At 43.2% G+C, this 27,180-nt stretch overlaps 2 protein-coding genes across 2 annotated transcripts; both read right to left on the reverse strand.

Moving 5' to 3' along the window:
- Window positions 1-309: 309 nt before the first annotated feature.
- LOC139917037 (polyadenylate-binding protein 1A) lies at window positions 310-6,756 on the reverse strand. Its single transcript, XM_071906058.2, has 15 exons — window positions 5,894-6,756; window positions 5,299-5,492; window positions 4,999-5,114; window positions 4,388-4,527; window positions 4,127-4,221; window positions 3,846-3,983; window positions 3,623-3,718; window positions 3,013-3,285; window positions 2,564-2,654; window positions 2,238-2,351; window positions 1,879-2,021; window positions 1,558-1,642; window positions 1,185-1,315; window positions 831-924; window positions 310-680 (listed from the first exon to the last, which is right to left on the reverse strand). Exons 1-14 carry the CDS (start codon window positions 6,084-6,086, stop codon window positions 835-837), a joined length of 1,899 nt encoding a protein of 632 aa, XP_071762159.1. The 5' UTR covers window positions 6,087-6,756; the 3' UTR covers window positions 310-680; window positions 831-834.
- A 2,414-nt stretch (window positions 6,757-9,170) lies between these two features.
- On the reverse strand, window positions 9,171-25,272 carry LOC139917031 (14-3-3 protein zeta/delta-like). Its single transcript, XM_071906052.1, has 6 exons — window positions 25,152-25,272; window positions 21,830-22,157; window positions 14,585-14,708; window positions 11,139-11,302; window positions 10,566-10,661; window positions 9,171-10,348 (listed from the first exon to the last, which is right to left on the reverse strand). The coding sequence occupies exons 2-6, from the start codon at window positions 22,139-22,141 to the stop codon at window positions 10,292-10,294; spliced, it is 753 nt and encodes a 250-aa protein (XP_071762153.1). The 5' UTR covers window positions 22,142-22,157; window positions 25,152-25,272; the 3' UTR covers window positions 9,171-10,291.
- Between the last annotated feature and the right edge of the window lie 1,908 nt (window positions 25,273-27,180).

Here is a 27,180-nt window from a genome sequence, read left to right on the forward strand (position 1 = left end):
CCAACATGCTAGATGCGTATGACTTCAACACAAGGCCCGCATATAGCATGAAAAAGAAAGAGAAGAGCCTAATGGAAATCGATAATGTGAATCAAAAACACAAATAACCCTTTTAACAGAAAAAACCATTGGCCCAATCAGCACAGCAACTGACAGACCACAGTCAGTCCCTTTGGTATAAATATGACTATTATGTCTACAAATACATGCATTAATCAAATTGGTGTCATAATCTTATGCATAATACAACTAGTACATGTAAATGGGAATGAACACTGACATTGGGTCATAGAACAGAGGAGGCATAAATATTATTCGAGAATTTATTACAGCCAGTAGTTTACGATACAAATTACTTTTCAAAATGCTCAGCTATCAGCTACCGGTACACAGCTGATATTCTGAGCACTGACACAGTAAAATGACATAAAACAGAGGAATGCATTCATCAAATTTATCATTCAATTTTCTATATTTTTCTATTTTTTAAACAAACTTTTGCTTTTTATGATCAAGGTCTAGTCAAACCATCCCTAGACCTGGCAGAGTCAATTGTTTTCATCTCTTTTTTAAGAAATAATTTATCATTTTGCAATGTTTTCAGAGTTTTAGGTTTTTCAATGTTTAAATTTTTTTTTCTATCTTTTTCCATCGGTGAAGCAGGTTTCAAAATGCTCAATCTGTAAGAAAAACAAAATCAAAGTCAACACTTTCCAACTAAACAAAAAAAAAAAAAGCCATTGTTAATTTTTTACTCATAAGATGATATCAATAAATTGCTTTTATAATTTACTGAGTTAATTCAATGCCAAATAAGATCCTGCCCCCACCTTCTTAGACGCTAGGAACCCCAGCAGGGGTGGTGGACTTCTGAGCAGCCTCCTTCGCCTGGTGGGCCTGAAGCACAGCAACAGCCTCATCCACCTGAAACAACACAGTACTGGGTTAAACCACGGCACAGGGACTGTTCTCATTAAAGCTGCAGGCCAAGCACAACGGGCTGCACAATAATCCACTGAGTCATTATGCCTTGTGACGAGGCTGTATCGCATACTGGCTCGTTTAAATTCAGAAGGGGAACACAGAAGGAAACCTAACTCAATACAGACAATACATTTCTAGTTAATATTTCATAAACAGGCTTCCAACTTATTTGAGAAGCTGAGCATGACTGATTAACTGACCTTGGAGCGCAGTGACTCGGGTGACTCCAGCATGTGGAGCAGCTCTGAGTTGTCGATCTCCAGCAGCATACCGGTGATCTTGCCCGCAAGGCTGGGGTGCATGTTCTGGATCAGGGGGAACAGACGCTCACCTGAGGGGAGAAGAACAGGCCACTGTCAGCAACAACCAGACACTCAAAAGACTGCTTGGTCCAATATTTGAACCGAGAGGAAGTAGGCTACTCAAATAAGAACATGACGACTTGGGGGAACTACATTAGATTGAAAAACTGATAGTTCTACTTAAGTTAGTGCCACAGACATCTATGTATTACCACATTCAGACTAAGTCACTATGAAGCAACATGTAATGTTAAGCAGGTAATGAACTAACCCAGCATCTGCTTCTGTTCCTGAGGAGGGGCAGCAGCCAGCATGGAGGCGGTCAGGGGCTCCTGTCCTTGGACATGCACAGCAGGCTAAGAAAAAACAAAAAACAAGATTTCTACTGCATTAGGGTCAGTCCACAGGATAACTTCTCTCAAATTGTTCTAAAATCCTACACCAGACTGTAGTAACTCCACCAACTTCTTTGCATTTGTGCATAATCTATACTAATGGGATATGATCTTGTTGACACATTCATGAAGTCAACAAGATTCCATTCAAGCTTCCTTCAGAGATGCACATTATTCTGAAACAGTGGGATTCTTACCTGCTGCATGGTGACCTGGGGCTGTGAGGCCATGTGCTGCTGGGGGTTGCGCACACCAGCGGCATATTTGTACTGGGGCATGGCACGCACTGGGGCAGCAGTGGCTGAAGCACTGGCAGGGCGCTGGCCGAGGGCCTGGGTGGCTAAGGAGAAAAAGGAGAAGATGGCACTGCATCACAAATACATACGTTATGCCATGTACAGGAAATTATACCATTTAGGTCCCTTTTGCAGTTGCCATATGTTCCGTCGTTTCCTGATCCAAAGCAACTTTGTTCTAAATTAATATCCATCTAGTCAGAGAGGGGCAACAAGTGAAAAACTGTGTATTGTTCTGCTGTGGCAGCTGCAATACTTACGCATACGCTGTGAAGCCATCATGCGTGGCACCTGGGTGGTGGTGGGACGCATGGTGTTGAAGGTCTGGGGCCTGGGGGCGGATGGGCGCATGGCATTGGGCATGTTCTGGAAGTCTGGAGGAAGAGGAAACAATGTTAAACCAGCGCAAAACATCTTGCATTAGAGAAACAATTTAATTCTATTAAGATTAGGGGTTCAGTTCCTTGCTCAAGGTTAAGAGAGAGGGAAGACTATTACCAATTAGTTTCTCCAACCTAATTCTACTCTGAAGAATGAATGAAGTAATGAACACAATAAACGCGATATAAATGTAGTGGTTACTTACGTTGTGGTCGCACTCCCTGAGTAGCCCAGCGGGGGCTGGGGCGGAGCTGGGCCAGCTGGTTGGCTGAGTAGTATGCAGCACGGTTCTGGGCCTGAGGGGGATGAAGACCAAAACATTTGGTTATCACACAGGTCAAACTGGTTTTTCCTATTAACAATTTCCTTGGAACAGCCTACACCAGTGCTTTGAGTATGCAGGTTTTCACTTTTTTTCACATGTAACTATTCAGCACAACTTGGTGGGTGAGGTGTGAACTAAATACTGAATAGTTTTGTAAACGGTGAGCTGGTTTTAGTGTTTGGGATGCAAACTGGGTGAGTGGTCTGGCACCATCAATTTATACTTGGCGATAAAGACCACTGAAAGACATTTTCAGTCCTGTGTGAATCCAATCTTGCCACACAGACAGGCTTCCCTTCCAGACCAACCCTTCTCTCCATCTCTCTCACCTGAGGTATAGCGGCCATGAAGTAGCCAGAGGGTGGGGCAGGCTGGTAGGGGTTGAGGACAGGATTGGGCACAGCACGGACAGTGGCCATCCTCTGCATGTACTGGTTGGTTAGGTGGGCCTGGCGCTCTTCCTTGCGCTGGGCTAGGGCCACATACAGTGGCTTGGTAGCAACAATGCGCCCGTTCATCTCGGTCACAGCCTTGGTGGCCTCCTCTGGGGAAGAGAAGCAGACGAAGCCAAATCCTTTGCTGCGGCCGCCCTCCATCATCACCTACAGGAGAAGAAATTGATCATCATCGATTCTGATTGTCTTGTGTTGAATGTTCATGAATTTGTTCATTTATAGCTGTAAAGCAAAACGCCTATTGGGGACTAAAAACATCTACATAACTGGAGACAAAAACTTAAGACGCCAAGACAGCTTGTCTGAAAAGTTAAACAGGTCTTTTAACTACTGAAGGTATATGAAACAACTGTTCTATTGGATTGTGACAATTATTGACATGGACAAATAATGAATGCCTCTAAAGTCATCAACTCAGTTTGCAATCACGACCCCAAACCATTTGAAAATTAGAACTCAGAAGTGACAATACTTAAGTGTTTACCTTAGCACTAGTTATGGTTCCAAATGGAGAGAATTCTTTGCGGAGACGCTCGTCATCCAAGCCATCGTCCAGGTTTTTCACGTACAAATTGACACCCTGGTGCATGGAAAGTAACAGTGAGATTGTAATGTTTTGTGACCTTCTGATGCATCAACGACTCAATGACAGTCAAGATCAACATTTGAGAGACTACGTGGTAAGACTGAGTAGAAGGCCAACCAACCTGGTATCTGGTCATGCGATCCTGTTTCATCTGCTCAAACTTGCGCTTGAGTTCATTCTGGCGTTCTCCCTTCTTCTGCGCGCGGCCCACATACACCTGCCTGCCATTTAGCTCTTTACCGTTCATGTCGTCCACAGCCTGCAAAGACAAACACAAAAGTCATTGGTAGAAGTATAATGAAATGAATAAGTGGGCATGTTCGTTCCCGAACACCGAGATAAGTATGGTGAGCACAATTTCAACGCCACACACCAAGGAAAAGACCATGAGGTGCCACTAACCTTCTGTGCATCCTCATGCCTCTCAAAGCTGACAAAGCCGAATCCCTTGGATTTGCCACTGTCGTCAGTCATAACACGGATACTGAGGGCAGGCCCTAGAAAAGATAATCTCTTAATACATCTCAAAGGACAATTCTAACAGAATGGTGTCTAAATGTGCTGTCTCGTAAAATGTTACTAGCCTCGTGACAGTGTGTAAAGCTGCATTCTGCTGTAGGTATGACTGGTACAGTAAAAACTAAAACCTCATCATCCCCTCACCATATTTCCCAAACATCTCCTTCAACTTCTCGTCATCCATGTCCTCCCCAAAGTTCTTGATGTAAACGTTGGTGAACTCTCTGGCACGGGCACCAAGCTCAGCCTCTCTTTCTTTCCGTGATTTGAAGCGTCCAACAAATCTGTTGTGTTGACCACAAAAGTGACAGTTATCAGAAGAAATCATGTATACCAAGTAGAAAGGACGTTAGCGATTAAGCAGACAACCCCTGAGGTAACTTAGAATTGACCATATGTCAAAGAATTCACTAGTCTCTGTATTACTACGATGACAACAGGAACTTGGGCTGGAAAATCAAGGTAAAATCTCTACTATCTAGTTATAGTATTTCCCATGTTGAATTTATACTGAAACACATGCTTATATGATTCTGTAAGATGTATTTGAAGCCTGGCATGAGGCCCTCAACTGGGTTGTATTACAAATGCCTTAGATGGTCTGGTTAGTTGTTAGTCAACAAGATGCAGTTAAACACCCCGCAAAACAACCTGGCATCCTTTGATAACGATTACGTTTAAGTGCCAACGTTGTTAATCAAATCGGCTCATAAACATATTTGTATATTCAAGAGGGTAATTATAGTCCCACTTACACTTTTCTGTCATTGAGCAACATGCCATTCATTTTCTCAATGGCACGTTCGGCGGCCTCGTGGGTCTCAAAGTGCACAAAGCCGTAACCCTTTGAGCCATTTTCATCACAAACCACCTTGGAAAAAAGATATTTGAGCATATAAGCAACAATCTCAAAACATCATGCAACTCAAAGCCTATTACGCACACACAAACAATCTACTTCACACCAGTGCAATGTTGAGACATGCAGAGCAATAATCTGTGCTCTGGGGCACACACACACACACACACAAAGACAAGAGCGTCTATCCATCCACCTTGCAGGAGAGGATGTTTCCAAAGGCGGAGAAGGTGTCGTAGAGGGCCTTGTTATCAATGGACTTGTCCAGGTTCTTGATGAAGATGTTGCCCACTCCACTCTTCCTCAGTGAGGGGTCACGCTGGGACCACATGATGCGGAGAGGTCTGCCTTTGATCACATCGAAGTTCATGGTGTCTAGAGCACGCTCAGCTGAAAAACAAACAAGTGATCGCAAATTCAGACAAAACTGCCAAGTTCACACAACCAGTTTGTATTTAGCCTCAAGCACAATGGTTAGTAATGGAGTTTCTTTTACAGTCTTTTTGAAGTGAGACTTGACCAACAGGATCCTATTGTTTAATGGCATGTAAGCAATGCTATGATAAACGAATGTCACTACTCTGCCATCTGAAAGTGAAAGTCATCCAACCTTAAATTCTATCTATGTAAAACGGACCGCCAATGAACATTGATCATAGCAGAGCCTACTTAAAAAACTGCTTGTCACAACATAGTTGCAATAATATAGCATGTTCTGTACTGATACAAAATGGAGTCTGATCGTGTAATACATTTTCCATGCGCATAGCTGTCGTCAAAGTAAACCTTACCATCAGCAGGCTGCTGGAAGTTGACATAGGCATAGCCGAGGGAACGACGGGTGATCATGTCCCTGCACACTCGGATGGAGAGAATAGGCCCAGCCGGGCTGAATTTCTCGTAGAGCATGGCCTCGGTAACGTCCTGGTGCAGGTCTCCCACATAGAGGGAGGCCATGGGGTAGCTGGGCGCGCTGGGATTCATGTCGGACGACGTGTGTTCTCAGGCAATACAACACGAGGGAGGAGATATGGGGTAAAATTGCTCGATATCAAGTTGGCAACTGTCGGACTATAACCGCCTTCGATATGGAATGACAATTTTTCTTGGTCGCTAGCTTCACTATTTCCGAAAATTTGAGCGCAGACGGAACTACTCGCTAGCTTAGCAACGTGGACTAGTTAGCTTGATTAGCGAAATGTCGGAGCGTGGCCTAGCTGAGATGGCTCGCAGAATTTCACAATTCTAGATTCTGTATTCTTTCACAGACAGTTAGAAAGCCAATTTACTGGCAGTATACAAAGCCAATGTAGTCAAGTACAATAAAAATGTAATGACAAAGCCCTTCAAAGGGAAAAAAATCAATAGTTAACAGTTTAACTGGCTAACGTTAATCACCCACGCTTTCAACAATGATGCTAACTGATTAGCTTGCTAACGTTCTTCTCGTTGCGTCTTTCGTTTTTTTTTCAATACAGCGTCTTCTTCGCGTTGCTTGGTTTGCAAATCAAATCCTGCTTCACCGATTTTTTTTTTTTCTTATAAAAATATGTCTGCGTGTGTACTCTAGCTTTTGGTTTGTTTCATAATAATAAAATGTGTGCCGAGACTAGCTCCGGAGCACACCCTACGCAGACGGATTACAGGAATGAAAGGAAGGTCGGTAGAGGTTTCCCGATTCCAGTCGAACTCACGGCGCGTTCATCTCCGAGGTTAACGTCACGACTCTCGCGATACCTTACCAATACATTCATTGCGGTTATACTTAATGATGTCGACGTTACTTCTTGGATTTCGATCACTTTATCAATATTTCAGCAGTACGTCACGCGAGGCCTCACTTTAGAGATTTTAACAACCACGCCGTTCAGCTACTGTTTAATAACGTCATTGCTTGGCGGATGAATTACATTTATTATTTCACTGATATTGGTAACATTTACGTTCTTTAAAAAAATTACAATGGTGTGTTTATAATAGCAACCATGCTTTCCTCCTCTTAGCGGTATGCGTGGTCATTTTCGGTTGGTGCATTCATATTTACATTAGCCGTCACGAGTGTGCGTTCATATATTAATACTTAAATTAACGGTCAAATGTGTGCTTTCATCGGGTATTTTGCGTGTTGAATAGCTGGAGGGGAAAGTGATCCGAAGTCATAATTGTTTCTCTAGTGAAGGAGAGGAAACGAGAGAAACAAGCCATTTTAGAGATGTAAATTGTTTTCAAGGACAAATCTCAGACTGTTTTATTCTTTCACGACCAGCAGGGGGGCGCAGAGAGCAGGAAAATAAAGACTGCATGGTCGGTACGGCCTTGTTTCTGCCATAGGGCCTTGTCTGGGCAACTGTCCGCCCTGTTTAATTGTCTTACTCGTTAAACAAGACAGTTAATATAGAACCTCCTTGAATGAATCCCTATACCAGCTCCAGACCCTGACCTCTGACCTCCCTGTGGAGGGGAGAAGAGACTTTCTCTACATGGATCAATAAAATATTTCACTACTATTATTATGACAGCAGTTGAAAGATTCTTTATTGCCTCATATCTGTTCACATTATCATTAGGTTCATTGGACAGACGACCCCCCCATGGAGCTACTTTTTATACTATTCTCAATTACTTACTTATTTTGTTTTAGGGTGTGTTTGCCTTTTCATACCAAAGCCTTTCCTGGTCCTTGAGGGATGTTTGACAATGTTGCTGGGGCTCTGTGCATGTCAGGCATTCCTCGCCGCTTCCCAGGCAGGCCTCTTATAGTGAAGCCAGCATGACTGAAGTCACACTGTAGGATCAGGCATGTAAAAAGAGGTGGGCCTGTGTTCACTTGTACCACGTGACTAGACTTCTCTATCCTGCTCCTTATATATTTACACTATGTTCACTATGCTATATGGACTCAGAAGACAGTGGATTGTGCTCTTACATCAATCTATGCTTTTTAACTTGAGAGACCAGTGGAGACTCAAAACAAGCAAGCAGACCATAAAGTGGGACAAAGGGGCAGGAGGGGAGTTAATGCAATAGATCACCCAAAGGCTACAGTTTCATCTGTTACCGTTGGCCACACTTGTGCCCAGACTGAATGCGAGTCTGCTAGGACAGTTCTCTGGTGAGCAAGGATGGTATTTTTTGTCATTCTCTCATGAGTATGGTTTAATAGACGGTACTGCAGCTCAACATTCCTCTGTGGTAGCTTTGCAGTGTCCTCCTCCCACGTACTGGACTCATGGCAGTGGGAGAGACACACCCAGAGGGCTGCGTGGAAGGGCTTGGTTTAAAAAAATAAATCCTCCTTCCTTCAGCTGTTCACTTGAGAAGCGGTAGCAGAGCACAGCGATTGGCCATTTTGATGTTAGAATGAGGAAGAAGGGTTGTACTTGAGTCTGGTCTACTCCGTGTATTTGTTCTATTCTGTAATGTTTCACCCTGAATTCAGCTGTGATTAGCTTAGCCTTTTGAATATAAATGAATGAGATTTAGCAAATATACAGTAAGCTTCAATGTCTTCCGTCTCCAAAGGCTCAGAGTATTCAAGGGCGGGGCCTGCGTACTTGTAGGGCAGTGGTTAATTTCATCTGGGCACAGGGAGACCTTTGGTTTTCCAGGAACAAGACATTTGTATGATGTAGCTCCAGGAAGACACATTACAAAAGGAACAAAAGGCATCATTGACCACAGCAACAAGGGGCCGTTTGCAGTGGAGACTCTGAATCAAACTGGTGTGTAATAAGAGGGAGAGAGGACTTTCTGCGGGTCCCTCGTCTGCTTTCTGCCTCCACCTCAGAGTGACTCACTCATTCTTGTCCAGACAGTGATTCATAGAAAATAGAGCAGCCGAGTTAAAATGGTAGCTCGCTGTACAAACCATGTTATCTACAAATTTATCCCTCTAATAGGAAAGATCACCACCACCAATAATTATATTAACTCCCCAAGTTAGGAATCGCAGTAACAAAACATGACTTGGGATCATATGACTAAATAAACTAATAAGCTAAGAACCCCAGGACCATGAAATGACCCCTGATGGGACTAGCCCCATATCAATCAAAGCAGACAACTTGAAACTTTTAAATTATCTTTTTTATTCCACATACATGAAATTACATATTTCCCTCCAAATAACAATTATGCTTGGGTGTTCTGTATGAAAATTCCAAAGACATGAACAAAGCTAGCCAGCCCGACAACAACCTCCCTTACCTCTCCGCTAACTACTTCTTAGCCACATGCAATTTAGGCAAGTATCAAAAGAAAAAAGGAAAATAAAAATCAAAACAAATAAAAACCTTAATTGGAAAAAGCAGTAACTAGATAAGCACATGGGGAAAAAATTCTTACTGCTCTGCTCATACAAAACAGCAACAGTAAAAAGCTTGTGTGCTCTTTTGTTCTTAAACGTTTTCTATACCTCGTAATTGATACATAGAAATACAAATGCAGGTCACCCGAAAACAAAAAAAACAAATAATAATAAAGAGGAATAGAAAGTTGAGCAAGTGACAGTAAATGGAATGTAACCTCTCTGTTCCGACAAAACCTTGCCTTCTGCCTCCAGCGCTCTCCGATGCTACCTCCACTGTCTTTACTTCTGCTGTCATTTCTCTAGCTAAGTACGGACTAACAACTGCTGCCTCCTCAGATACGAGGAGCCAACTCCGATGTTGTGAAACCACAGATGTATCGTCAAGTGATGGTGTCAAATCAAGCACAATACCGTTAACATGAATAGGATACACATACAGTATAACCGTTTTGACTTTAAAAACTCAACCTGCCGCACGTCGCATGAGTTGAGAACTTGCCCCCTCACCCACCACGTTAATAATGCAACACCCCTATTGCTCCCACACGCAAAAACAAAAAGGTCAGCAGACAAGCGCCCAACCCCAAACACACCTTTCCCTTCCCAATCTACCCTCCCCAACCCTTCCGAACTGACCCTCCCGCCTCGTGATTCCAAACCTACCCTCCCCCGCACCCTTTCCCCCACAATAACTACAAAAAGAAGAAATAGTAAACCGACAGAAGTGAGATGACTGGTGGAGAGAGAACTAAATAGAAGAAAGAGATGGAGAGAGAGCTGGACGACAATGATGATAATGAGGTGGTCTCAGTGTTGATGATAATGATGAAGATGAGCCGGGACGATGACAGGCAGACAGGGACGACTAGGGGGGTCTGTCTCAATCTCTGGGATCCTCTGCATCCTCGCCATCACCCTGGTTGTCAGAGGTCCACAGCTGAGGAAAGAGGGAGGGAGGGAGAAAGGGTAGTGGGCGGCAGAGGAACGAGAGGGAGGAGAAAGAACAAACAAACATTTTTAGAGGCAAACATTTACAGAATACACAGCTTCCTCTACATTTTGCTTTGTTCTAAACTGTTTTGTCCACAAACTCTGTCCATGTCAAATGTGCTGGTACCATTATGTTTAAGAAATGCACTTTCAGACAAACTTACTGTCAAGTTGTCTCTCAGTAGCTGCATGATCAGCGTACTGTCTTTGTACGAATCTTCGCTCAGTGAGTCGAGCTCTGCAATGGCATCATCGAAAGCCTGTAGGATTCAAAACAACTGTTAGAAAAACGATGGTCTAATAAACATCCTCTAACTCTTTGCTACAATAACTAGATTATACCTAATATAAGATGCCAATAATCACCATGTAAAGCAGCTTGGTACCTTGATTGATATTTATACTGTATACTGTATATGTTCTGTATGTGTCCTATTTTTTTTTTATGTGTCTGTATATGCAAACTCTGTACTGTTTTTGTAATATTGTATATAATTTGTATACACTGCTTACTGTTTGTTTGTTTGTTTGTTAATTAAAATACCAATAAACAGACGTTAAAAAAAAAGAAAAACAATGGTCTAAAACAAATAGTCCTGTTTGTCATTTGTCAATAGACAGAAGTCAATGTGATTGTGTGCCGAAGTGTTCCAGGTCAGTTTGTGCGTGTACATACATTTTGTTATTTTGTCCTCAGAAGAATGGCAATGGCAATGTGTGTGGTGTTATGTTCTTACTGTTTTGGCCAGCTTGCAGGCCTGCTCAGGTGAGTTGAGGATCTCGTAGTAGAAGACGGAGAAATTGAGGGCGAGGCCGAGACGGATGGGGTGCGTGGGCTGCATGTCTTTCTTGCTGATATCAAAGGCATCTTTGTAGGCTGCCTGTGACTTATCAATGATGCCTGAGGGAGAGGGAACAAGTATCATTAGAGCTGTGCAACCTATCACTTACAATGGACTGGTGTGTGTGAGAGTGTCCAAGAGAGATTTTCTAGAATCCATTAGTTTCATACAATGTAGAAAAAGCCCATAGATTTGTATATCTCAAACCAGGGAAAAACGACAGAAGGCTGAAACAAACATACAATAGGCAGGATGTTTCACTGAGCAACACCGCAGGTCCTCCTGGGAAAAACAGAGTACTACCAACAGCCTTTAGCCGTTGCCTTGGAAACAGGTAGGCAAACAGACTAAACACACGGGTAATAGTAGCCTTGAAAACAACAGCTCCTTAAACTAACAAACTGAAAATGGCTAGGGAGTAAATTACATTCCTCTCCAATACTGTTATTTTATTGCTGATGATCAGTGTTTGTTAAACAGTGGAGGCAGGCAATTATTCACTTCGCAGAGACTGTTGGAGTGAACGGCCAATAACTGCAACAGCTCACAAAGAACATCTCCACTCAACAGAAGCATGATAAAAGTAAGGAAATAATTGTGACTAAGTGGCGGAGGAGCTGGCATTGTCAGTTGGGAGTCAGGATAGTTTCCTTTCGCCAGGAGACCAGAGGTGCACAGATCTTTTCCTCTCTGTAGATGAACACAATGGTCTGTCTGTCTGCTGGACACAAAAGGGAACTAAGCCTTGTGTTACTTCCCCTGTTCCCACATTACACTAACTGGCCTCCCTGCTTCCCTGATCTCTGCCATCCCATTCCTCAGAGGGGACAAACAGAAACCATGACAATCTGCCAAATGACACTATCACTCGAGTGTTCAACCTATTTCAGGCAGTCAAACTGTTGAGTCCGTTTCTGTTAGGTATCCAACACACTGGTTGTGAATACACAAGACTTGCCCAGTGGATAATTAAGCAATATGCCTAGCGAGGAATTTTGACTTGCTGCCCATCATTTGCATATTGTAACTACCTTTCAAAAGCATCTAATGAGTTTCCCTAACACCTTGCGGTGATATGGTGGTGATAAACCGATGACTAACACTATGTCAGGGGCCACACCTCTCTGAGGGATTAACAAGGGCCTCAGTTTCAGTTGGGTGTGGAGCAGCAAAGCAGGCAGCTTGTTGGGGGTTTCAACGCACAATGGTTTCTTAAGCCTCTGTGCAGAAAGTAGTCAATCACTACAGGAGTTACAGATCATGCGTTTGTGCCACTGACTAGGCTGATGCATTCTCTTTCAGTGTATCGGGAGGACATAGTGGTGGTGATTGTGGTTTAAAGACTGTGCTTCAATCTGAAAACCCTAAGACAGCTAAACAGAAAAGAGTGGAAAACTGAGAAAGCTGCCAATTTTATGATGCCCTGTCTCTAGTCTTATTCATTCATTCATTCTCTAGTGAGAGTGGAGACACAAGTCAGCACCTGCAGAAGGGAGATGGATAGGCAGGCAGACAGGCAGAAGACAGGCAGGCAGACAGGCTGCTCCCCTGCTGCAGCACACAGGAAGCAGTAGCCAGGACCGCACCCTGTTCGCTGCCTCACTCTCTGCTGGGTATGCTCAACTGCCTGCACTGCCATTTATGTCTGACTGGTTGGTTAGCTACTTTATTCTACTTGTATGACCTAGCTACTCTATATGGTTGACAGTCTGATTTTTTTTCCTCATACTTTCTTGCAGTAGTTGTCAGAGTTAAATAGACATTAAGTGGCTGGCAACTAGTATTTCAATATGACTGACTGCCTGGCTGAACAGTGGCTCTGCTTGTAGACCGACTTCTACTTTCTGACTTTTTGGCTGGCTGTTTGCCTGAGTATGATGGAATGCTTTGCAGGTAGGGCTCACAGTTGAACAGATTTTTGGATTTGTTTTTTTTATATAATGCTTATTCCTTATTTCTTATTCCACAAACCTATTTGTTCTCCCTTGTGTCTGAGGTCAGGATATTCATGCCTCAGTACATGGACTACAAACATTACAAGTAATGTATGGAAATGCTAATCTGTTTTTGACTTCAAGTTTGAAAAAACTTATAGGAATCCCTCAATGGAACAGGATAGAAACATGATGAATTCAGACTAACATTAGGCCCAGGCTGTTTCTGTTTCAGCCATGTTCCCAGGGTTGGAACAAAAGCACGCTCTTTGTATTGCAGAGTGAGTACATGAATGGAATATAACTTCTGTAAATTCAACAGACAAGCTTCCACTATGTCATCAGTTCTTTTAGTGGTTTTCTGGCATTGTATCAAAGTCTGAGGGGAAAACGGAAGCACAGAGAGGAGCCTTTCCTAACCACGACTAAAACATCCTGTGGCAGTCATTTTATGAATTAATGTGCAAGAGGTAGTGGGTTGACACTGACCAATAAGGAAGCTGTCCTCTAAATCAATCAGCTGTGTTTGTTGGAAGAAAATATAAGTGGCTTGGATTTATGTAGCATTTTGCTTTTTGGCTATTAGCACTTGTTTTTTTCTGCAAAATATCAAACTCCAATTTAGCACCAGTCCATTACAGCCCAAGTTGAGTAGTGTTGTCCCCATCTCCAGTGAATATGGATGTAATCAGGACAAGACAAACACCAGGAAATGATGGAGAAAAAAAGCTGGAAAATTCTACACTATTAGCAACGGATTGGAGTTGTGTATTCAAAATTGCTGAAATCCTGAAACCCTGAAAAATTCTACTGGTAAATCAACTCTCCTATTTAAAAAGACATTTACCATTTTCCTGTTCAAAGGACCCCACTACAGAATATTGACAGTTTGTAGATCCTCAACCCGTCTACACCCATTAAAACCCACAGAACAGAATTCTTCTACAGTTGTAGTTCAATTTAAAGCTGCAAAAAGAGGGTTAGGCTTAAATTTATCTTTTAGATTGCTACGGGCATCTAAAATTTACCCATTCCATAAAAATGACTTACTAGTTGCTGACTAATGACAGTTAGTATATCTAAGAAATAAGACACATGGTAGCATGGAGCTATGTCAGTATGTAAGTACTTTTATCCTCCCTTTCTTACTGCGAGTGGAGCACATGATGATACTGTTGTAATCTGCATGGTGGAGCCAATGTCACAAAGCTGATCCTGATAGTAAAGTGTTCATTTAATAGGATCTAGTGTGATAGGCCTGATTTGGCCAGGCTAGGAAGTAGGTATCAGTCCTTTAAAATCCAACTTTCCAGCCAGCGCAACACACACACATATATAAAGCAAATGCATATCAAGCACCCCTGCTCACACACAGCTGGTGTTAAAGGGACTTATCATAGGGCTTACTGTTCTTCTCATCTCCCACAGCCACCTCGGCTAAGTAGCGGAAGTAATCTCCTTTCATTTTCAAGTAGAAGACTTTGCTCTCTGCTGGATTGGCATTGGGAATGAGGTACTTGTCCAACAGATCCTGGAACAGAAAACAAACAAAACAGACAGAAATGACAGACCGTTAGAAACATGCAGATTTTCCAATATACTCTCTCCAGAGTGTCAGCATTTATATGTAGCTTGGATAGGTAAATGGGTTAGAAGGGCATGAAAATAGCAGAAACAGCAGTGTCAATTTGTATCCCGCAACTATGGGTATAAAAATGAGTACTCTATACAATTAATCGATGAAGAACGGCAATTTTCATTATAAATTCTAAATGGCTCCTTATAGATGTCTCTATATCCGCCATTAATCCATCTCTCATTCACTGGCCTCACAAGAGCAGCGGTAGTTACTCAAACAGTCACACATCATCATAGCCAACATCTCGACGCGTCCTTTCTCATCAGGCCTAAATGAGGGTAGAGAGAGAAGCTGGCTACCTCCAGTAGCCTCGGGGCATGGGCCTGGGACTTTGCCTGGGCTACATCACAGATGCTTCAGAGACCACTGAAGGGGGGTGGGCGGGCGGGTAAGCATAGTGGAGAGCATGAAAGTGTGGGGGAGGAGAGAGGGGAGGGGCTGCGCATAAGAGTGGGTGGAGGGTGAGGATGGTGGAGAGCGGGAGAGGGTGGAGGAAGAGAGAAAGAGAGGATGGGAGCATGGATGGAGGACGGTGGGGGAGGAGACAGAGAGGAGAGGAGAGGAGAAGAGAGAGCCAGGCTGCTGAACTCCTGATGAGCTTTCACAGAGGAAGTAGGTCACTCACAGAGCCCAGCTTGGCTCTTCAGCACACAGAACAGAGATACACCACTTGGTAGCTTCTCCCTGCTGCTAGCCTAAATGCAGGCAGGCAGAAACACACTGTACCATGCTGCGGTAAGTGGTGGGCTTGGACCTTATTTGGTGCTACAACTGAAAAGCAGATCAAGTTTTTTCAGCAGCATTTTAACACCAGTATCTTCTTTATATATTGTCAATATACATTGTTAAATTGCTATGGAACAAAGAGGATTACAGCCTGCATTTACAGCAACATGATTGAATAATTTGTTTTAGTGCAGATCTTCATGGCTTAAATAGGTTGTTTTCCCCCCGATAGTCATAAAAGAAACAAAAACAAATCTGTGCCATTCGGAGTTAAAGAATGCAGAGAAGAGTTCCCTGATTGTGTAAATTCAGCATTAGTGGTGCCATGTTGAAACCCAGTCCACACCTGCACCTATAGTCACAAAGCCTCCTGATTTCTTAAACTATGAGTTGAGACACAGCATGAGTTATGGGCCTACTTGTAGTGGTCCCTACATAGAAGTGGTAATATCATTTTGTCCTAGGGCAAGAGACAAAAAATTCTCATTTGGGTCCCAAGCTGAAAAACACTGAGCTCCTAGAGAAAGTATGCAAATCGAGAGTGACAGGGCCAAGGACACCTTTCCATCATATCATATTCATTCCAACAGTTAAAACACAGATCCTTGATCAGCACTCCTACTTTGGGACACTACAAATTCAGAGACATCCATTTTCAAGTTCTGTAATATCCTGTTCTCTAAAAAGTGCATTTGTACATTATCCCAAGTAGAATGGAAAAAACAACATAAGGCTAATGTAAGAGCCTGCACCTACACAATGCTTTTAGACTGACGTGAGGGATCAGCTGAGCACTCTGGGAGCTGGGTGGGGAATTGGGGCACTGGCAGGGGCAAGGCTGACAACAACCTACCACCATAGCAGGAATGCATGGAGCAGATGAAACTTACATTTTCAATTATCATGTCCTATCTGAAATGCCTAGCTGGCTGTGTCTTGGGAGACAGCAGGGCTATTCTGAGGCACTGGCCTTGGGGATGCAGATGGGGGGGCGGGGGGGGGGGGGGGGGGGGGGGGGGGGGGTACAATCAGTACAATCTACTGTATAGACAGACAGAAGCAGATGGAAAAAAATAAAGTCAGAGAGGAAGGGAAAGAAAGGCAAGCAAAGATGAAAAAAAGAACAGGGAGAGAAGGAAAGCAAAATGAGAGCTCTGTGGGATTGGCAACACTTAGTCATGTGCCACTCGCACAAGAAGAAATACACAGGGGAGGCCTTTGAGATGATTTCTACCCACTTGACTAGAAATGGGTCATATTCTTTCTGTAGCGCACTCACTAACTCTAATTCACGTCAGTCGGAGTGAACATCAAGGGGGGGTAGCTAGGCTGCATGTTCTCTGGTATGCAGGAGCAGCATGGGGCAGCAAGAATGTTATGCAATACTAATACGCTGCGGATAGCATTAGATTACACAATAATGTCCTCCAAGCAATAAGACACATTCCTTCAAAAATTGGCCTTTCATGACCATCACTTAACGCATTTACCAAGTTTATGCTGTCTATTTTTATTTGCTCAAGCTGTCATATGGTTGAATTTATGTTCAAGGCACAGTTGTCGTTGAACAATGTTGGCTGTTGGCAGTGTGAGAGTCCAACAGGAAAAAATAACATGAAATACTTCAGGACAGACAAGTGTTGTTCCAACTAGACTAAGGGGCAGAATGCTCCATTCTCTTACAGTCATGTCACATGCTAGCTGGGAGGAGGGGTTAAAAGCTGGGGGGTAGTGAAAGTGAGCTCTTCTGCCACCACTCCAGTGTTTCCCATACATAGACTTTACTTGGGCGGGCCGCCCAGGTATATTAACGGCCGCCAAAGTATATTTGGCGACCCATTTTAGCATTTTTTATTTTTATTTTTTTTATCCGTCCGAGAGAACGACGAAATCCACGATCGATTAACTGGTGGACAATCTCCCCTCGCTCTAAGTTACCCCTCCAGGGTTTCCCACACATAGAAAACTTTGTGGCGGGCCGCCACAATATCAGCACTGACCGCCACAAATTGTCTTTTTTTTCACTATTTAATCGTAGAACTGCGTGTAAAGCATTGATTCGCTCATCCCCTAATTGCTCCACGTGATCTCTCTCTCTCTCGCTCTCTCTCTCTGTTGTTCGGTCTCTGTCTCTCGCTCACTCACCGGACCCGTCTGTTCGCCTCCCTCTGCACACGCGTGAGGGATATTTTTTTTCCATGCCAAGAAGACAGCCGACTAAATTCCCGAAAAGAAGAACTAACAGTTAATGTTACTCGGAATACAGCTGAGTTTCCGAGATTAGCACGCTGTATAGCCTAGCTGCTAGTCAGTATCCACTGAGTGGACCGATAACGTTAATATTAACTTTTTAACTCTGACTCTGAATGTTTGCTCCCACAATCCAGATTAATATTGAAAAATATTTTCAAAGAAGGAAAAGGACTCGTCATCCTGAGGAGGAGCAGCACAGTCTGGACCAGAGGAGCTGCTGAGCAGTAAAACAGAGTAGATAATAATGTCAAAGGCTAGTAATTTAACGATGTAAAGATACAGGTGAGACTGACAGCACAGAGAGATGCAGCAGGGCAGAAAAGCAGATTTCTCTGTAAAAGGGGTCTCATTTCTATTCTTCACCTTGTAGACAAAAGCAAGCAACAAACAGAACAGTGTAGCACCGTTTATATTTTTAAGTTATGTTATCTTTGACACAAAGTACTTTAGATATATACAGGTTAGTTATTTGTTTGACAAATGGAACTACTTAAAATGAAGTACATTAGATAATTTTTCAGCCATCCAGGTAATGGGATCCTTTATTGATATTAGCCTATATATTGACAATATAAGAGAATACAAGAATAAAAAGGCAGTCACCCCCCCCCGTTGCCAACCCACCTACCGCCACAAATACATTCGAGTTCTGTGGGAAACACTGCACTCCCTCCTCCTCCTCCTCTTATATTTCCACCATGTGCTCTAAGGCCACAACTGACCCCCCACCCCCCCACCTCCCACCCCAACTGAGCCCAACACAGATGTAATCTTTTATTTGCCGTCTAAACATGGAGAAACTACAAAACATTTTCACTTTTCGGATTTTTTGCATTTAACTAATGCTCTTATTTATAATGACTTTTAATGAGTGCAACAGTAAAATAATCTTAAATTCCCAGATCACCAAAATTACAAGCGATCAATAGTAAGGAATTTCTTACTGCCCTTACAATATTTCTGTGACTATGGAATGATCATGTAAGAGCAAAAAAAAAAAAAAAAGAGCTAAGGATAGTTTTTTCCCCCCATTTTAGATGTAATAAAATTAATTACAAAAAAAAAAAAAATCAGATACAGGGCACATATTGATTACTGGGGGAAAAACAGATCTTAGTAGGCAGTGTAAACCCATCCAGTGTGTGGCTGTGCTGGGCTGAGGTGGAAAGTAACCCCGTCCTCCACCCCTCCTCCTCTGCCCTCTTTCCTCTCTCATCCCTCTCTCTTTCTGTCCCCATGAGTCTGTGTTCGGCTGAGGTGGAGGTCAGTGGCCCAGAACGCTGGTGGCTCAGCTGCTGTCATTATAGGATTAGGACCCAGTGACTCACCAGGCCAGATAATGCACAGGCTGAGAGGAGAACAGAGTAGGTCCTACAGATGGCTACTTCAGAGATGTGCACAGGGCAACACAAAAAAATCATCTTAATATATAGAAAAACTGGTCTCTCTATTAAAATCAATGGGAGCTGTGAATTAAGAAAGCCTGAAATTCTGGGGGAAAAAACCCCATTCTTGAATTTGTGTTGCTAGTTGCTACCAGCTACTCAGTCAGCAAAGTCCTGGATGCTAGTTAACACCTGCCAAGCTGACTAGTCCCCAAAGAGTCTTGCCTATGCTTTTCCCCAGGAGGCAGTGTTTCTACAACATCTAAGGATTCTCACTTGCTTTGTTGTATTACATGTAGTAATGTATCTACAAGACATTCTTTAAACCTGTGGATTTGAATTTTTCCAAACCTGGGACACACACAGAGTAAATGTTGTCTCGCCTTGGCCCAGGTTCATTAAAACAGACTACTACTCATCATGTGGGGATCCACTAGGAAAAAAACGCAAAAACCTAATTTAGGTCCCTCGCATATCTTAAACACTGCCTTACACTGTATATAATGGGAAAGGGAGATGGCCACATCAAGGATGGGACACTCTCTCCTCTTAGGCACATTCATTTTTATGTTTACAAAAAGGGTGCTGGCAGTTTGAAAAAAGTGGAAAAGTGTGAACAAGCCCTTACAATATCAAAGCTGTGATGTGACACACTCCTCTCAGGCCGATGCATGTCCAATGGTGTCAGTTGCTTCAGCTTTAATATAAGGCTGCAACCCTCCACAACACTCATGAAAAATGGGGTTAAGCTGCTTCACTGAGGGAAGACACCTAATTAGTCAATCTACCACTGCATGGATGGCAAGAATCCTCCAGCAGCTTCTGATCATCCCAACACCTTTTAACCTGAAAGTGTAAATAGAAAACGCTGGATACATTGCACTCCAGTGCCCTGCATACTAATACAACATGGGGGTCGGCCGCAACTAGACCCTGTTGAAAGCCCCCTCAGCCTGACAGTCAGGGTCTGAAGAGTGTGCTCAGCATGGGGTCAGGTTGCCCATGTTGCCTGGGTGTCCTCCAGTTTCACTGGTAGTAAAGGATACATACCTTCACAAAGACTCCCCCCCTCAGGAATAGCATGACATCAAGCCAAACCTGTCCTTTGTAATATCCTCTAAGATTTTAGTATGGAACAAACAACAAGCAATGACAGCATATTGGTCCTTTATTTTTTTCTTGCAAGGGCACAAACACTAAATTGACACCTTATCTACCACAACCACAGTATGAGGAAACTAAGCTGAGGTAAAACAAAGCTATGCTAACCTTGCCCTATAGAAGACTTTGGGATGTTAGCATGACTCGAGGGAGTGGATGACACATTTACATGCCGTTTCCTGCATTGTATGAGGTAATGCTTTCTCTGCCATCTCACATTCCTGTCTTCTCCTACGGCAAGAGCACACATCACCTGACTGCACCAGCCTGCATTGCTGATCAAACAAGGAAGTGCCATTCCAAAAGGCCCAGTACAGCAGCAGGCGTAATGAAAAAGGACCACTTGGAGCATTAGCGCGGGTCAGGCCTAGTTAATAGGATTAACACACTTACCACCTCACAGACTGTTGAAAATCTGACTACCGTGCAGACTGATGATAAAGGAGTGAACAGGTATAAGTAAAGTCAGAATAATCACCAGTCAAGTAGGGGGAGACTAATATCTTTCTAATGTTGTATGAGCAGAGGTAGATGGTGCCTGATGATGATGTAGATTCTAAAGGTCTCAACTTTTCTCAATTTCTCACATCCTCAAGGATGTGACTCGGACAACAACAAATGGAATACAATGAGAGAAAACAGGAAGGCTGTGTGTAAAGTCTTAAACCCTCCTCATTTGGCCTACCCTCAGGTAAATTGGCCAAGGGCTTTTGGGATTTATCCCCCAAATGTATTATGAAGAGTGTGCTCTCTTCTCAATTGTGGCACATCGCATTCCCACTCAAGACACCTCTCACATGCACAGGGACAGACGAGAAGAACAATGCCATAATGAGCAATAGGCTAGAGGAGGTCATTGCTCATGACAGGTAATTAGAGCCAGCAAAACTTCTTTATCTGGATTACTGTCAAACACCTATACAAGTGCAGCTAGGGGGAGGAGAGAAGTGAAGTGATTGAGGTGTGGCATTTCTATAGAAGGTCCAGCACCTCTTGTTGACACAAATGACACAACCAACAAGCTGAACTGTTGAAGGGAGGTATGACTGAGTAATTTGACTCACTCTTCAGTCATCCTACTTCTCTGCACATAAACTGAATGTCAAGGGAGACAATTTGATGAAGTGGTTTGCCTGAGGTAACTATTTTACAACAGGCATCACGAGGCCTTGCTTCTGCCTCTCTTCAGTCATCCTTTCTGCACTCATATCCCTCTAAAATAGTCATTACAAGTTTTTGAACACAACCTCGACAGGCCCTGAATGTTTGGCACCACCCACTCTTGTTGAATAATATTTAATCTAGATTGTGTTTTAAGAGAAAAATTCATCCATCAAAGTGCTCACATGAGATTTGATTGAATAGTTTGCCTATGTCCACTCTTTGCCAGGTAGCATCTAGAGCACCAGACAAACTTGATTTTTAATAGATCAATCGATGATACATAAATCAAAAGGTAAGTCATTGAAATGTATCAGTCAATCTCACCAGAACGTCATTGCAGATCTCCTGCAGCTCTTTCTCAATCTTTTCCCGGTACTCCTTGGCCATGGCCTGCTTCTTGTCGCTGCCCTCGGTCTTCTGCTCGATGCTGGACACCACGCGCCACGAGGAGCGGCGGGCGCCCACCACGTTCTTGTAGGCCACCGACAGCAGGTTACGCTCCTCGTTGGACAGCTGGGCGCCCTCCTCTGTCACGGCCTTCATGGCGGCGGCCATGTCGTCGTAACGCTCGGCCTGCTCTGCCAGCTTGGCCTTCTGCACCAGCTCCTTTTGGGCCACCTCGCTCTTTTCCACCATGGCTGCTCACTGGAGGCTGAGGGAGGAAAAGAAGAGTAAGAGGAAAGCTGTTGGTCAATATGGCACATCGAAGAAAATCAAGGGAAGAAAAGGAATCAGATAAAAAGGAAAGAGAGGATGTTCTTGTCCACCTCATTGGAAAAGACAATCATTAGTGTTGGAGTTGAATTGGCCTGCCACTGAATAGATGTGGTGGGGCTATTCAGTCCAGAGAAGCTACCACCCTCACTGAAAGAAGATCATTCACATTGGTTTCAATAGAAAGGTTTAGCGTCCCGTCACATGGTGTAAATGCTGTTTCTGAGGCTTTCTGACGTGCCAATAAGTACTTCTGGAGGAAACACTGATGTACACCATAGCAGTCTGTAGGAGAAAGGGAGCAACTGGTATGACGGAGGTGTATGCCCCCCATTGTGAGCTAAACAGGGAAAGCACAAAAGCAAAAAAAAAAAAGTGCAGAAACAATACAGTTAAAAGGTTTGCATCCAACAGGGCTACTCCTGGCTGAAGCAAAGGGCAAAGTACAAATTGTTTACCGTTTCAACTGTGTATCTTTGTTAGTTAGATCACAAGGTGAAGTGGATGGAGATGCTGATTATCACATAAGTGATACAACATGTTACATCAGCTGGAACATGGTTTCATATGAATAAATGTCCTTTCAGCCTGGTGTGAAACCTTTAGACTTGGCCCTCACATGCCCCACTTGGCCATGCAGTAGAAAAGTGAGTCATAAGTGAGTAATTATCTGGCCTAACTCAGTGAAAAAGAAAAGTATGCCTGCAAGGACTGTAGCTTGATGCGGTCATAGAGAAATAGATGGCTGTAATATTGTGCATTAGATACTGCAGCTCTAGAAAAAAACAAGAACTCATGACTTTCACATAGTGTAAGTTAAAATCAAATGTCATCCAAAAAAATGTCAGTTTGACTAACGGCTTTTTATAGTTAGCACAGACAAATCCCTCTATGTAGGTTACATCAAAACTAAAGTTATAAAAGTATTAGGCGTACATATTAATGGGCATTAATGTGTGTGCTGTAGACCTATAGAATGAGGAAAATAAGGCACCAATGAACCTTGGTTTTTAATTGTAGCACAGCCTTATGGATAGCCCACCTATGTACAGACCCCCCACACACACCCCCACACAGGAATCCTAATCACTAGATCAATAGCCTACATCCGTTTGACCAATTCAAAATCGCCAGCGGGCTTCCACTGAATCAATCACTGATTTTCCATTCCAGAGTGCATGTAGTGTGATGGTGTGTTCAAAATGTGTCCTGAGAGATAAGCAAGAAAGCAAGTTCTAACACATTTCAGGCACCATAGTGTAGTTGGGCTGCAAAAATTGAAAAAATACTGAAATCACAAAACTAATTGTCGATTTCAAAACGCGGTAATTTCTTCTCAGATATTAAGGTGTTTCAGACAGCTTCCTAAACTAGATATTTTTATGCTCTGCATAATCTTGAGTAAATAAAATCTCTAGCATTAGTACCACCACCAACCAAAGTCACACCACAAAACCAATTGCTTTTGACCATTTCAGCACTGCAGGGAAAAATATCTACAAACTTTATCCATATAGAATGAAATGAACTTGTAAATGGCAGTATCACTTTCTTCAATATCATTAGCTTTATAATAAGAGGCCAAATTGAAGGAGTTGTAACCAATTTATCAGCATCAGAGGCTTGCAAATTCACCCATGGGGACATGACGCTACATTCTTTGTATGCGTGTGTATGCAGTTTATAATGCAAGAGGGAATACGGTAAAATAATAGTTACAGCTAAAGTCACGCGGGTATGTAATAAGCTCATTCCGCAAAGAATGCATGCTACGCACATGGCAAAATTAATGCCAAACTAACCTGAGCTAGTAATCTAAACGCTGGCTAGCCCCGAGGGCAAACGCAGATGTGCACTTTCACTGGCTCTCGCCCATACACACCACACCCATCTCTGTACCTGTTGGAATGACTCGCCCAACAAGCGGAAATGAAACACTGCTTGTCGGAGCTAAATGATTATATTAAACACAGAAAAGGGCCAAATATGCCTTGATTCATCACAATAAGCCAAGTCCAAGGGTGCCCCCATTACATTCATAGGCATTTTTCCCCAACTAGAAACACCAGTCGGTAAAAGCCAAGAAATGGCTAGGTCCTCGTGACCCGTTTCCAGTATGGCGCGGACTATTTCCCGAAACGGAAGCATTCTGAGCCAGACACGGCTCATACGAATGTATAATGGTTTTATCGATTTACATAGTTTTACCGACATATAATGAACGAGCATGCCCCCCGCAAACGTGTGTTTTATCTCGAGTAACAAGACGATATGCTTGGCTGGCTAGCGCGACGCCCAGCCTCTGAATAGACCGTGTGCCTCTGCGTCTTCAGCCGCCCGGAGACTGGCAGATGTGCTAAAAATCACACCTTGCCCAGTCTTGTTAGTTACGCGAGCGGGCTACTTGACACTGAATGAAACTGACACAAGACAGAACCATGACACCACGGTTAACGTTAAATTGCTGGCAGGCTACATGCAGAAAGCAAAGATTGGTACTAGCTAATACCTGGAAAATAATAGCAATATTTGCTAGCGATACTATTCCCTCAAAGACAATTCAATTCCCATGACAGTTGCGTACTTAAATGTTAACAAAAGACCAGCAGATTTAAATAATTATCAGAACCTGCTTCAATTAGCAGCTTTAGTAGCCAGCGCTACAGGGAATGAAAGCTTGAACCTTCAACCTGACACGCCTTCCCCGTCTGCCTGTCTGATGATCCATTTTTGCACCAGCAATTAGCCATACCCCAAACTGTAGCTAGCCATTGTTCTTGGTCGACTGATTGTCGCCGCTAATAGCAGCCATTCAGTCAATCGTGGACAATGATTTTACATTAATACCACACTTCAAAATACAGTAGAAGGCATAGCGATGATTTATGCAAATGTGAAACTGCAGTTTTGAAAGCGATAAATCCTTTCATACCTGAGTACTGGTAGATGGCGGTGATGTCGGTGTAGCGGGCTACAGCTGATTCTCTCTCAACCCGTCCGTCTGAATGTAATCCACGGGGTTTCCCTCCAATCACACCAGCCCAAAGCACGGCCGGAGCAGGGGAGTCTGACGTCAAACGTTACCAAGGCAACGGAGCACGAGACACTCTGGGGATTGTAGTTTTTCTCTTTACTTCCTTTTAACTTTAACAGGCAGATAGTGATAACCCATCATTTAAGTATGGAAAGGTATGGGCACTTGCCATACCTAGTCCAAATTTAATGTTGTAGTTTTTCTACATATAATCTAGAGCAAAGAGCAAGCAGAAATTGCCAGAAATCTATTTGGAAGCCATATCTAAAAAAAATCCACATCAGGCAGACATTCTGGATCAGCGTTCCCTTTAAGCTGTGTGTGTCTGTGGAAGACAATTCTGTGACCTACATCTAGTAAGTCTTCAAACTGACCAAATAATACCTTCTAATTCATCAGTCATTTCTCTATTTGTCCCCAGAAACTTAGTCGATATTAGCAGATTTTGAAGTTGTGGTGGTAAATGATATTAGAAGCAGGGACTTTAGCAGCAGGAACTTGAATTGACACCCTTGAGTGTATTACAACAACTTATGTGTTTATGGTGTTACATCTGAGCTAGGAGACATGCAAATTTATGGAAACCTGACCTAGCAGCATCACTGTAGCCCTAGTAGGGCTAAATTGGAAGCAGAGACAGGACTAATGGCTTCAACACTGAAAAGAGACTCACCCTGATAGGAAGCTTTATACCTTGCTATCGCTAACATTATTGGCACCTGTGCCATTGGTGCTGTGACTGACATCATGGCTGAGCCTAACTTATGTGGGGTTGCTGTTGTGCCTGCAGTTGGGGCACAGGACCCATTGGTTCAAGACAGGGCAGGACTCCTGACAATGAATGATGCTTGTGATGCTACATGAGTCATAAGCTATATGACTCAGACCTGATAAAACCCTTTTGGTTGAACTCTTGGTTCTCAAGGCCAACTCTCTTCTTTTTGGGCCTTATAGAGAATGGCCACCTATCAGCCTAATTGCCCTGATATAACCATGATGGATGGTGGGGTCACATTTTAACCACTTCCTAAAAAGTATTCTCAGTATAGACTACCAAGCTTCTCACTTACCAAAATGACACTCCTCTGACAAAATGAGATACCGTCATTTTGCACACAGTTGTGTTGGCCTAGTCAAACTGTCTCTGTAACAATAATTAGCAGTATTTGCTGGAGATGCTGAGGGCATCACAAACTAAGTAGAACACAGGACACTGAGCTAGCTTGCCTAATAGAAAGTACTATTTCTGCATTCTGGTCGGTTTCCACGGGGAAAGAGTGAAGCTATTTTTGCCTTGTCACATGTTTTCCCCTTGGGCCAAGATTTCAAGCCTGTAACCTATTTAAGGGCAGATCAGATAATATTGGCTGTAGAAATGCACAGGCACAGATATTGATAACTGTTGGAGTGCGTATGATGCAATCGGTGAAAGAAAGTGAAAGATTGCTCTCAGTAGTCAAGGTGCGGCAGAGGAGGGGCCGCAGGGGTTTCCAGTAAAGGAAAAAATCAGTAAGTTGAGTGAGGGAGCCTAGAGTTGCGTGACTGGTTGGGCGAGTTTTCCCACTGACTACTATCGACCACACCTTGAGAGACATGAACACACATGCACGCACACACACACACACACACAAGACACACACAGGCACAAGCACATACACACACACACACACACACACACAAGTTCTTACCCAAGTGCAAGTGATTCCCAGAGAGATGTTTAAATCCAACAAGGCCATGCAACAGCTCTGTTCAAAGGAGCATGTTATTTCGTAATTTCATGTCATCACTAGTTACACATGAGACTGTCAGTACTTCCCCCAAATTCTTTACCTATTTCAAAATATTCCAATTTTCCTACCTAAGAAGTTCTTTAAGAAACTTGACTCCATCATTGTTCCATTTCTATGAGACTATAAGGCTCACAGAA

Source organism: Centroberyx gerrardi, chromosome 12 (assembly GCF_048128805.1).
Source record: "Centroberyx gerrardi isolate f3 chromosome 12, fCenGer3.hap1.cur.20231027, whole genome shotgun sequence".
Taxonomy (NCBI): Eukaryota; Metazoa; Chordata; class Actinopteri; order Beryciformes; family Berycidae; genus Centroberyx; species Centroberyx gerrardi.